We start from the raw sequence: 12,330 nt of genomic DNA, 5'->3' as shown, positions 1-12,330 counted from the left end.
CAGGGCTCCCCGTTCTCGGGGGACGGCTTCAGATGACTTGGGGGAGCACCTCAGACGGACGGACTGGGGGGCAGCCGGCATACAGACGGCAAGACAAGGCCGGGGGTGGGGGGGCTGAGGAGACTTGGAGAGCCACGCGGAGGGGCCGAGGGCCTAGAACGGGCCCCGAGAAGTGCCCCCCGTTTCCTCATCTTTAAATGGGGGGTAACTCCTTATACAACAAGGGTTACTGTGAGCACTCAAGCAAGGATATACCAACACACACACACACACACCCACACTTTCAAGTATAATGTTAACATTCTTAACATTTACACAAACAGGCAATTTCAAAACCTAAGCCAAACTATTCTCACATTTTGTTACCATATTTCGCTGAAATGTCCCATTAGGACAGCAAATCAGTATTAAGACTATTCAAAAACTCACTGAAAAATTCGTAAGCCTGACTCCATGCTGTGTGCCGTGTACCAGGACGGCAGTCCCTCACCCCCAGGGTGACAGTCGGGGGCGGGGGGGGGAGGGGCTGAAGCTCCGCAGGCGAGGCTGCCGGAGCATCACGCATCCTGGAGATGATGGGGGGGCGCTTCCCCCGGGTGTGAGCAGAGGCTGCCGGAGGGGACCCTTGAGGGGCAGGCGCCCTAGCGAAGGCCCTTTACCCCAGGGAACTCCTCTCCAGCACTGAGGGGCACACCCAGGGCCCCCACGAGGGGCGACCCGACCGCGGCCGGCGTGGCCGCCGCGCTCACTCACCGTTATCTTCCGCGGGCAGTCGTTGGAGCAGAGGCCGCTGAGAACTGTGGGGGGGGAAGGGAAGGCAGCTCGTTAGCGGGGGCGCAGCCTCGGCCTGCGTTTAAAGTGACCTCCTGCCGTTCCCCCCCAGCCCCCACCCCCACGCTCCTCGGGCCCTGTGGTCTGGAACAGAAACCAGCGGCCTTGCCTTGGCCCCGAGGCCCCTGGATGTCGGTTGTTCGCTTTCCTCCGACACCTCGAAAGCCTTCCCTGAGCAGTTGGGACGCCGGCGGACAGTGGGGGTCACACCGGTCTGCCGCTGGCCCCCGCCCCGGCCGCTGGGCCAGCTGCAGCCCCAGGACGGCCCAGGGCCGGCGGAAGCGCAGACGGAGGGGGGTGTGCACGGGGAGGGGCAGGCGGAGCCCCCGGCACTCCGTGTCTCAGGGCGGACCCCCGTATGTCCCCGTACACAGTCCGAGCCCCTGGCCTCAGAGCCTGGGCACGCCGGGCAACGGTTAGGAGGCTGCGACCGCAAAACCGCCGATGGTCTGTCTACAAGGAGCGTGCACAAGTAACCTAATGGCGCATTTACCCTACACTCGCCGAAGGAGAAAAGGTCAGAGCACCCGACCAGTCTTCACAGGAGCCACGCGAGTTCTGAGACTCGGCCGTGCTGGTGCCGCTCACGCGAGGCGGCGCCTTTGGAAGAACAGACCCAGGGCGCTGGCGGGCGCTCGGCGTGCCGTCGGTGAGTGAGCGCCGGTGACCCTGCTGGGCACGCGGGAGCCGCTTCGGTGGCAGTTGGGAGTGTCTGTCGGCGCGCGTACCCCCAACCCCTCTGCAGGAGGGGGTCCTGGCCTCGCCTGGAGTCCACGGCCAGGGCAGGTCGCGTGCGTTCTGAGAGACGGCGCTCGGGCAGGGTCCGAGGGACGCGGGCCCTCAGAAAGGCCCGCTCACCATGGCGGGGACGCTGCCCGCCCACACCGCACACACGTCAGCGTGGTCACTTCAGTGTTTGCGTCAGACGCCGCGTGAGCAGCCGGCGGAGGCAGTGCTCTGCACCCGCACAGCAGCCTCTGGCGTGCAAGTCATTTATCCTGGGACAGCGTCTGGTTCTCACGTCTACTCTTGAGGTTTTTGGTTGGTTGTTTTTTTTTGGGGGGGGGGTGTTTAACTCCAGGCTCACATTAGTATTTCTTCCCCACTTGCACCAGGATGCTCTTCATAAACTTCATTTAAACCACTGTTTTGCCGAACAGTGACTGTCTGCTCACAAGTCTGTGTGCGTGACTAGTGCGTCTGCTCTGCAGCATTTCTGTCCTCTTCTCAGTGCCTGGGCCGGTGTCTTTGCTCCACAGACACTTGCTAAGGCCGGAAAAGATGGATTATTCAATAAACGGTCCAGGATAATTGGCCACTTGGAGGAAAACGAAGTTAGACTTTAACTCATAACATAAAAATTACATTTGGCCATGACCCAAATAATATAAAGAACCCTTATACTTCACTAATAAAAAGACAATCAATTAAAAAATGGGCAAAAGATCTGAATAGGCATTTCTCCAAAGAAAATAAAGAGACAAAGCCCGTGAAAAGATGAGCAACATCATTAGCGCTCAGGACGCTTCACACCAGGACCACAGGGCGCGCCTGCTACTCACGGCACCCAGGCGGGAACAGACCAGGACCTGCCCCGGGCTCCAACCAGGGGAGCAGGCCTGCGGGTACCAGTCTGGGGGGGGGTGGTGGCCTCGAGGACGTCGTGCGGAGGGCGACAGGCCACCCGCCACAGCGCCAGCCCTGGGCGATCCCGCTCTGGGAGGCGTCCGGAGGAGTGGGTTTGCAGAAACTGCAATGGCGGCTGCTGGGGTGAATTCCAAGGAACAGAGTGATTTCTGGGGGTCGTCCTGGAGCTTTGGTGTGCACGGGGGCGTCTCAGTTGCACTCGTCCCCACCACGCTGAGTGAGCGGGCGGCGCTGCCTCCACACAGGCTCCGCCCTCGTCCCCACAGGAGAGCGCCTGGGCGGCGAGTCCAGGGCCCGCACCGCCCCTTGCTCCAGAACGGGAAGCGAGAGCTCAGCCAGCGCGTCACTGGAGGTCGCCACGCAAATGGGATTCTTTAGGAAGACCGTGTGGCCAGCAGGCACCAGGTCATTTAAAAAACACATTATCCTGCTTACGTGGGAGATGGGAAATCAATGAACCATTGGATTATTTTATTTTCTGTACAAGGGAGAATGTCTCTGTCTTGTTTAGCAGAGTTGAGAACACTTACTCAAAACTACATAATAGTCTTTTCCATTTTGTACATAGCAAGCTAAAAATTTGCTTGTATCTTATATCTGTTTTTGATTTTTACAAGACTTCCTCTGTCAAATTTGAAGTTTCATTTGTAGCAACAGGGTCCAAATGGTAAGATTTAAATGTATCGTACTTACGTACGTATCACGTTTATGTCATGGGTGTTTACTACACACCCCTCTTTTAAAAAGAGAGAGCTACGTAATACGAACAGAAGATGCATTTCCCCGGTTTTACCAGATTCAAGAAGGGGCGATGTTAATGCCTGAGCTTAATGAGTCTTCTTCTCGATAACACTGTTTCATTGGGAGTTCAGAACTCCCAACTACTATCGTAAAGGCTAACCTGTTCTCGGTGCGAAACGGTTACTTCGTCTACCGAGAAGCCTGACCTTCCCCAGGGGCGGGCCCGGGGGACCGGGCAGGTGGGGCCCGTCCTGCGTGGGGCAGAAAAGCGTCTGCGCCACCCTCGGCAGGGACACTGCCCTGGGCAGGGGGGGCGGGGGAGAGCGAGGGTCACGCTCAGCTCTGTCTTTGCCGTTAAATCCCTGGGTCGGTCTCCGGTCCCAAGGAAGATGGACCCACCCGCAGACACGCTTTCTTCCCTCGAGCTGATAAAATCAGAAAAAGTTCCACAGCCGGCCGCTTCCTCTTGGGGATCAGGAAACAAAACAAACACCCAACCAAAGCTTTAACAGTGAACAACATAATGCTCTAAAATTCGCTTGCCTAACCCAAGGCATAAAGGGGCAGACCCCTATGACATTTGTCCAAGTGTCCCTTGAGAGGGCAGCTGTAGGACTCCACAAACGGCAGCTCACGAACAGGCCAGAGGTACGAGCAGTCGATCGGATCGGGGCGGGAGCGTCATTTCTGCCTCCCCCGGCCCCCACCCCACCCCGCCTGGGTCAGAGACACCCCTGGCTGCTGCGCACTCCAGGGCGGGCTGTATCGCTGCGCTAGTGACCACAGCAAAGCTGCCTCCTGGGAGGGAGACAGTCGCACTTTTCACAGGAAGCACAGGTCACAGTGACGCAGACGGTCCCCCCCCGCAGCACTGAGCACCACAGGCCGGCGTGCGAACGCCCAGAGACGCCCGCAGGCAGTGGGGTCCCCCCCGCCCCGCCTGCCCTCTCCGCAGCCCCCGGCGAGCTTCCCAGGGCAGGGACGGTTTCTGTCCAGACGGTTTCTGTCCGGCTCATCAGTGTCTGTCTGTCTGTCTGTCTCTCTCTCTCTCTCTCGTGACAAGCATGCGCCAGTGTCTTCCCACCAACGCGCTGGTGCCGGCTGGACCACAGTCTGATTTCTAGACATTCAAGGGTTTAACCATTTCACAAACTTTTCTAAATGATTCGCATTAAGAATTCCATATAGATCTATATTACAACATTTTATGATACGCTTGCAAATAAAGTGGTCTAAGCGGTAATTTCTAATACCCCAGGATTTTAAAACCCAAGCTGTTTTAGGAGGATTAGTGAAATATGAAAACTTAGGCTATTCAGAGTTAAATGAAAAACTGTAATTAAAATAATTAATGAGCTATGTGAATTACTGGTTATTAGCAGATTAAATCAGTTTAAAAGTTGACTAATGGGACGTGTAATTCACCAGTTTCCGTCACAGTGACAGCACTCAGGGCGTGACCACCCCGTGGGAGGAGGACACATTGCAGCCCAGGGGCTTCCAGGGGCATTCCGGGAGTAAAACCTTGCCTTCATGCGTGTGGCTGTGTGACTCGGGTGGCTACTTAGTAACAATCATCGTGAGCATAAGCCTGGCCGGGCTGGGAGGAGGGGGAGGAGGGGGAGGAGGGGAGGGGGAGGCCGCAGCTGGCAGGAGCGGTAGTCCGCAGCAGCAGCGGTGGGAGGGATAAAGTGGCCTCACTGGGGTTCAGGGTGACCGACTGAATTCCTTCTCTGAAAACGCCTTCCGTTCCTGTTTTTGTAAGACACGTGGCTACAGAGCGAACATCACACTTAACCGCCCGGTGTGAAACAAGGCCTCCCTCCCAGCCGACCTCGTCACTCAGACCCTTTATGAGTCTTAGAGCGCGGTCCACGCCGGCGCCGGTGGCGGCCCGGACGGGGAGGCGGCACGGCGGCCGCTGCGGGAGCCCAGGCGAGCACCAGTGATGGAGGGAGGGGTGGGAGGGCATCTCAACGTGGCCAGAAGGTTACTTTCCCCAAATGATCGCTTTAGATTGGCGTCTCATTTCCCATGGCCTTTCTGTAGAGAATGTTATTAACATCTGTGTTAGCAGCGTTCACGCCGCGGAGCCGCTTTGTTTTCCAGAACGAAGTCCTCCCGCACCACGGGGGCCGCGGTCCCCACTGGCGGCGCTGTCCGGCGGACCCGGCCCGACCTGGGCTACGAGCCATGGGCCATGGAGGCTCCAGAGATGCTCCGGTCTTTGAAACTTTGTGTGTGGGCTTTCCAACAACAGCTGAGAACAGCAGAAGGAACCCCGGGACACGTCACAGAGCTCCCGCCGTCCCCACCCCACGGCCGACCCCACTCGCCTGCCGTGTCCTGCCCAGGACCCTTCAGAGCAGAGCCTCAGACGCGGGGTTTCCCTTCAAGGGGTTTGCTGCCTCACGACTTAACTCTGCAGAGAACCTGACCTTGTCCCGAGCAGGACCATGACGGGGCCGCAGGTATCCCGCACCCGAGTCCTGTTCCGCGTGTCGGGCGGGGGGCCGGCCGGCACGGGCGGGAACGGGTGATGGTGAACACGTGAGCGAGCGAGTGAGTGAACGAGCACACTGCGGAAAGCGGAGTCGGTCCGGCTGCCAGAGGAGATGTCTACGCCCAGGGAGACCAGGAAGCACCTCTGAAACGTGCCTGGTCAAGGCCAAGGTTAACATGGCTGTGCATGTCAACTCCACGTGCTTCCCGGTGCGAGGCGCTGAGGGGTCTCTGCAGGGAGCTTGGGACCGAGCTGGGTGGGTGACGGGGCCGGAAGAGGAGGTCCCTGCTGGAACACAGGCCGGGCCAGACGCCAGCGCCGGGCCGAGGCCGATTCCCGACCTGCGGAGCTGCCCGTGGGTCGCGGAGGAGGGCGTCTTTACCTCGGAACGTTTGCACCGACAGAGGGGAGGCCCGAGGGAATGCTGATGCCCAACAATAAAACACACAAAGCGAACACTCACCAATGACTTTAACAAAGTAAGCATCGGCTTCGAAGTTGTTTTTCAGCGCGTGGATGGTGAGATCGTTCCTTGTGTAGCCCTTGCTGAGCACCAGGATGTCCAGGATCCCCTGGGGGAGACGGAGACAGGGCGGTGAGAGCAGCACGCGCACCCAGGTGGCGGGCCGGGAGAGCGCGGGCCCTCCTCACTCAACGTGAGGTTCAGAGTGAAAACGCCGCTCGAGAGAGAGAAGCCCTTGCATAGCAAAACAGAAATAAAATGAAAAACATTGGTGATTTTAGTCTCTGGAGAGATTTTGGTATGTTTCCTCCCAGTCACATTTGCTTGAATTTTTAAAAGCCTGTGATATGGACTTCCAAATCATTTCCAGACCCGGAGAACAGGAGACCGCTGCCTATTACCATCCCCCCCACGAACGGGGAAGCTTCGCTAGTGTCTTCGGAGGGAAAGGAGTGCTCGCTTGAGTTCCTGGGCCGCCGACGCTTAACGAGGTGGACCATTTGCTGTGTGTTTCCTGTGACCCACCTGGGTTTTTTTCTGTCAACTGGCTACGTTCTGCTTCTCGGGAGGAAGAGTTTGGTGACTAACATCAGTTTATATAAACCCTTCTCATATTAAGAATATTCATTATTTGGTTCTTTCATAGCAAATTTATTTCCCAGATTTAAAAACAATTTTAAATTTCATTCATTTAAATTTCATTTAGGATGTGTTTTATGTATGGAAATTAAAAATTGATTTGTAGTCAATACCCTTGGGATGTTTTTGCCAGTTACTTTTATGCTTGAAAACGGCTAATAAAAGGGAAACAGAGTGAGAGTTGAAAGCAGAGAGACAGGAAAACAAGGACCTCGGTAATTGTGTAATTGAGAATCAGCAGCTTATAGAAAACTAAAGCACAAGTGGAATTGGGAGAGACAGAAAGGTCCTCGTGGGCATTTAACTTTTTAAAATAATCGTGCTGTTTTACAGGGCACACGGGGCTACAATAACTCTGGGATTTAACACATTCACACCAGAACTTACTATTTTTCAGAGTGGCAAACTGGTTTACACTCGCAAGGAGGAAACGGGGGCCCTGGGAGGTGGACCGGCCACCGGAGACAGCGTCACAAGAGTCTGTGGCACTGGGTGCCGCCTCTGGCGCAGGAGACAGGAGTGAACTCACTCCTCATGCCCTCGTGCAGGTTCAAGGGTCGGCTCCCTGCCGGCTGAGCCTCCGCCTCCCGGGGCCCGCACCCCTGCCAGCCTCAGAGCATGGCTCTCTGGCGGCTCAAATGAGCACAGCAGGAGGCAGAGGCCTTGTCCTGTCCCACAGCGAGGACCAGCCAGGGGTGACAATGGAATTGTCCCCGCTGCCATCTAACATGGGGAGGGAATTCCTTCAAAGCATGCGTTTGCTCTCCTGACCTTATCTGCACCTTCTGGTACGACAGGGTGGGGGGGAGGGGGGAGAGAGAGAGAGAGAGGGAGAGGGGAGAGGGGGGATGAGAGAAAGAGAGAGGGAGAGGGAGGGAGGGAGGGGGGGGGGAGAAGGAGGGAGGGAGGGAGGGAGAGGGGAGAGGGGGATGAGAGAAAGAGAGAGGGAGAGGGAGGGAGGGAGGGGGGAGAAGGAGGGAGGGAGGGAGGGAGAGGGGGATGAGAGAAAGAGAGAGGGAGAGGGAGGGAGGGGGGAGAGGGAGGGAGGGAAGGGAGACGGGGGGGGTGGGCAGCCAGCAGCCCCCACCCCCGGGAGAGCTCGGAACTCACGTCTTCGTAAATGTCAAAGAAGGTGGCGACCACGGCGTCTCGGACTTGACTCAGGTCCGCCAGCTCCCAGTAGACCTTGAACATGCGGCGCGCGCCCTCGCAGCTCGCGTTGGTGCAAGGCACGTTCTCCAGCAGGAAGGCCTGCTGGTTGCTGCGGGCGGAGGACAGGCAGGCGGTCAGTGCGGCGCAGGGACGCACCCCCGCGCACCGTGCCATCTGCGGGCACGACGCTGTGCTGTGTCCTGGGTCTCCCCGAGAGCGGAGGGAGTGGGGCTTTGATGTTCTCGCCGTGACGACAAAAACAAGCGGACGGCAGTTACGTGAGCGGGAGAATGCGACCTGACCAGGGCGAACATGTCCCTGCACACAATGGCAGAACTCCTGACATCGTGCGACTCACACAATGCTGTCAATTACATCTCGTGCGACTGGAACAAAGGCAGTGACAGAGGTACGTGGAAAACCCCTGCAGACCTGGACATCCAGGGAAACACCACAGACTGATCCGGGGTGAAAGAGGGAACCCTGGGGAAACGACAAGGACTCTGAGCTGAGTGAGGATGAAGCCGCAGCGCAGAGGCCCGGGGGGGGGGGGCGTCCGTCACCACAGGGGCATTTGCAGGGACGTCTCCAGCACTCAGCGCTTCGTTAAAGAGGGGGGCCTCACGCCGGTGACCTCCGTTTCTGCCTCAAAAAACTGGAAACAGAGGAGCCAGTAAAATATGAAATGAGCAGAAGGAAGGAAAGAATTACACGGAGGAAAAGCAACAGTGTAGAGAACAGAAAAAACAGTACAGAAAATCAACAAAAGCTGATTCTCTGCAAAAAAACAATTTTAAAATTGATAAACCTTCACCCAGAATGGCCTTTAGAAGCACTACAGAGAGAGAAAACACACAGTGAAAACAGCAGGAACGAGAGAGGTACCATCACTACGGATTTTGCCGACGTTAAAACAGTAACAACGGGAGGGGCCCTGGCCGGTGTGACTCAGAGGACGGAGCACCGGCCTGCAAACGCAAAGGGAATGCGACCAACAACTCTGCGCCGACACGATGAACGAGTTACACGACACAGACTCCTCGGAAGTCGTAAACCTCAAAGCTTACTCGAGAGGAAATAGATAAACTGAAATGGTACTTTCAAACCTTCTTAAAAACCCCCAGACTCCAGGCCCAGATGGCTTCATTGATGAATGATAGCAGATATTTAGAGAGGAAATTACACTCTACACAACCTCTTCAGAAACCAGACGTGGAAGAAACATTCCACTCACGCTACGCTGTCCCACCGCCCGTCAAAACCAGATGCTGCGGGAAACCACAGACACGCTCCTCACGGACACAGGAGCAAAACACTGAACAAAATTCTAACACATCAGACCCAGCAGTAAATTAGAATTTGCTTTGCACAACAGCATTCACTAAAACCTGTGCAACGTGGAACCACGTCCCTGCTTCACGATCAGCAGGGAATCGCGCGGAGACAGGAAACAGCTCTGAAACGGACATGTTTCCGCGAGCTCGGCGCACGGCAACGCGAAGACTTTGGGCATAAAGAGAAATAAGTATCGGGGCCAACCTGGGTTTACTGCAGGGAGGCAAAGCTGCTCTGATGTTTTAAAATGAGTATCACTCACTAGATTAATCAACTAAAGAGGAAAACCACATGAACCTCTCAATAAAGGTGAAAAAGTATCTGGTGAAACCAGACATCCCTCTCTGATGCGAACTCGGAGCAAACCAGGGACAGAAAGAAGGAGCTTCCTCCCGGGGCTCGGGGCGTCCGCAGAAAACCGACAGCGGCCCCGCGCTCACAGGCAGGGCTGGCGCCCTCCTGCTGGGGCCCTTGTCCCGGCGAGGCCGGTGCCTGCTCTCGCCGCTTCCACTCCACAGCGTACGACGAGTTCCCGCCGTCGTAGAGGCAAGGGACACAAAAGGTATCTAGACCAGGAAGGAAGAAGGAAACTGCATTTACTCGTAAGTTGTTTGACCACCTTTTCAGAAATCCTGTAGTAGCTCCAAAAACACTACTAGGGTTAATCAGTTGAGCTGCGTGGCAGAGCACAAGGTTAATATACAAACGCCAGTTGCATTTCTACATGCTAGCAAACAACCACCAGAAATTGGAATAAGGAAGTACCAGTGACAGACAATAGCATCCAAAAAGGAAACGCTGAGGCATCTGATAAAAGATGCACAGGATTATGCGCTGGAAACCGCAGCACGCTGCTGGGAAAAATGAGAGCCCTACAGCGAAAGGACGCACACACGCACGCACACATACACGCATGCCCGCATGTCATGGGTCAGAAGACTCAGCACTGTTCAGATGCCGGTAAGCCCCGTATTGATTTGCAGACTCGATGTAATATCCATCAAAATCTTGGTACCTTTTTTTTTTTGCAGAAATTGAACAACTGATCCTAAAATTCATGGAAAACGCCCACATCTGAAGCTGACAATGTGACGCTGGGGAAGGGTAAGCCGGGGGACGCAGGCTGCCTGAACTCGCCGCGCACTGCCAGCCAGCGGCCATCACACCGCGGGGGGCGGCGGCGGCCCCGGGGCGGCGGCCGTCAGAGCAGCGCGGGGAGTGCGGAAATGGGCCGCCGGGCCGCGGAGCTGTGTTCACCGAGCACCAAAGGCAACTGCGCAGCAAAAGGAAGCCTTTTCAGCACACAGCGCTGGAACAATTCACCGAAAAATGGACTTGGGCCCATACCCCGCACCATATAGAAATAGTAACTCAAAATGGATCGTAGAGCCCAGTGGAAAATGCAGAGCTGTAACCATCCCAGGAGAAAGCACGGAAGGAAATCCCTGTGATTTAATCAGGCAGAGGTTTCTGAGCTACGACACTGAAAGGAAACTGAGAAAGGGGACATTTTCAACACGGAACACTTCTGCTCTTTAAAGATACGTTCAGAGAAGAAGAGACAAGCCAGAGGTCAGCGAGAATGTGAGCAAACCACCAGCTAATAAAGGGTTTGTATATAAATAACTTTCAAAACTCAATGAAACAAATATCCCAAGTAAAATGTAGAAAAGGCTTGAACAGACTCTCCACCTCCAAGACACGAAAGACAAATGATCACATTAACAGACAGTCAAAAATCATCAGTTATTAGAGAAGTTGTAGTTTATCTCCTACAAGGAGAATAACTACAGCTGGGAAAAACTGATGACAGCAATGCCCGAGAAAACCTGAAGCAACTGGAACTGTTCGGCGTTTTCTTAAAACGTCAGACACGCACCTTCCAACAGACCCAGCCCTCCCACCCCCGGTGCCCACCCACGGGCAGCGCACGGCCGGGGCACCCAGTGACGGTCACGGGAAAGTTCGGCGCAGATTCCGTGCAACGACAAAACCCGATAAAAACCCAGATGCCCGTCAGCGCGCGAATGGACACGTCCGTACGATGAAACGCGCCTCAGCTGGGAGACGCGGGGGACGGCAGGCGCACACGTGAGAGCACGGAAGAGCCTCGGTGTTGCAACCCCGAGCGAAGAGCGCAGACGAGACGAGGGGGCGTCCGTTCACAGGAAACAGTAGGAGACGCCGTCCAGCCACGGGCGGGGAGCGGGCCGGTGGCGCCTGTGAGATGGGGGTGGGGGTGGCGATGGCCGAGGGCTGACCAGAAGTTTCTGCGGGGGACGGGCACACGCCACCCCTCGGCGGTGACGGTGTCTCACGGTCCACGTGAGGATTCCCGACACACGCACTTCAGAGACGCGCGGTTACTCCGTCAGTCAGACCTCATCAAAGCTGTTGCAGACACACGGTCTCCTTCGTGAGAAGAGCCGAAACCACAGGCCACGGAAGAAAACACAAAGTCGGCATCAACAAGATGAAAAGCAGCTGCGCTTCCAAGGGCCCCCCCACGACGGCCCAGGGAACGGGAGAAGAGTTTTGCAAGTCACGTGTATGACGGGGGATTTATACCTAGAATATGTAAGAACTCCTACAACACAGTGATGAAAAGACAAGTAAATTTTAAAAACGGAAGACACACAAGTGGCCCTGGGCACACAGAGGAGGTGGCAGCCGGGGCCCTCCGCACACACGGCGCACACGGCGGGGGGACACGCGGGGGCAGGGTCCCGGGACGCGGGCTGGCAGCGCCGCGGGTGGTCAGACGCAGAGGCCCGTCCCCGGGAATATTCTGCTCCTAGGCACCGGTCACGAAAAACAAACGCGCGTCCACACGAAAGCCTGTCTGCGAATACCCACAGCAGCATTATTCCCACCGGTCGGACACCCGCCTGCTGACCGCCGGGCACCACGGGGCGCGTCTGTGCGGTGGGAAACTCCACAACGGAGGAAGTGCCGGCGGACACGGGCCGCCTGCCGTGCGGCGGGCCCTTGGAGACGGCAGGCCGGGCCGGGCCGGGCC

The 12,330-nt window shown here is 56.3% G+C and overlaps 1 protein-coding gene across 1 annotated transcript in view; it reads right to left on the bottom strand.

The window, feature by feature from the left end:
- The window catches only part of ITFG1 (integrin alpha FG-GAP repeat containing 1), a 67,220-nt gene that overhangs the window by 10,235 nt on the left and 44,655 nt on the right, over positions 1 to 12,330 (bottom strand). Inside the window, exons 11-13 of the mRNA XM_045818668.1 lie at positions 7,935 to 8,085; positions 6,186 to 6,294; positions 754 to 797 (exon numbers count right to left, since the gene is read on the bottom strand). Of these exons, the coding sequence (XP_045674624.1) occupies positions 754 to 797; positions 6,186 to 6,294; positions 7,935 to 8,085 (304 nt within the window). The remainder of the gene's footprint in view (positions 1 to 753; positions 798 to 6,185; positions 6,295 to 7,934; positions 8,086 to 12,330) is intronic.

This window comes from Phyllostomus hastatus, unplaced genomic scaffold (assembly GCF_019186645.2).
Source record: "Phyllostomus hastatus isolate PE091 unplaced genomic scaffold, TTU_PhHast_1.1 phas_scaffold_345, whole genome shotgun sequence".
Lineage (NCBI taxonomy): Eukaryota > Metazoa > Chordata > Mammalia > Chiroptera > Phyllostomidae > Phyllostomus > Phyllostomus hastatus.
This window is presented reverse-complemented; position numbering and strand designations above follow the sequence as displayed.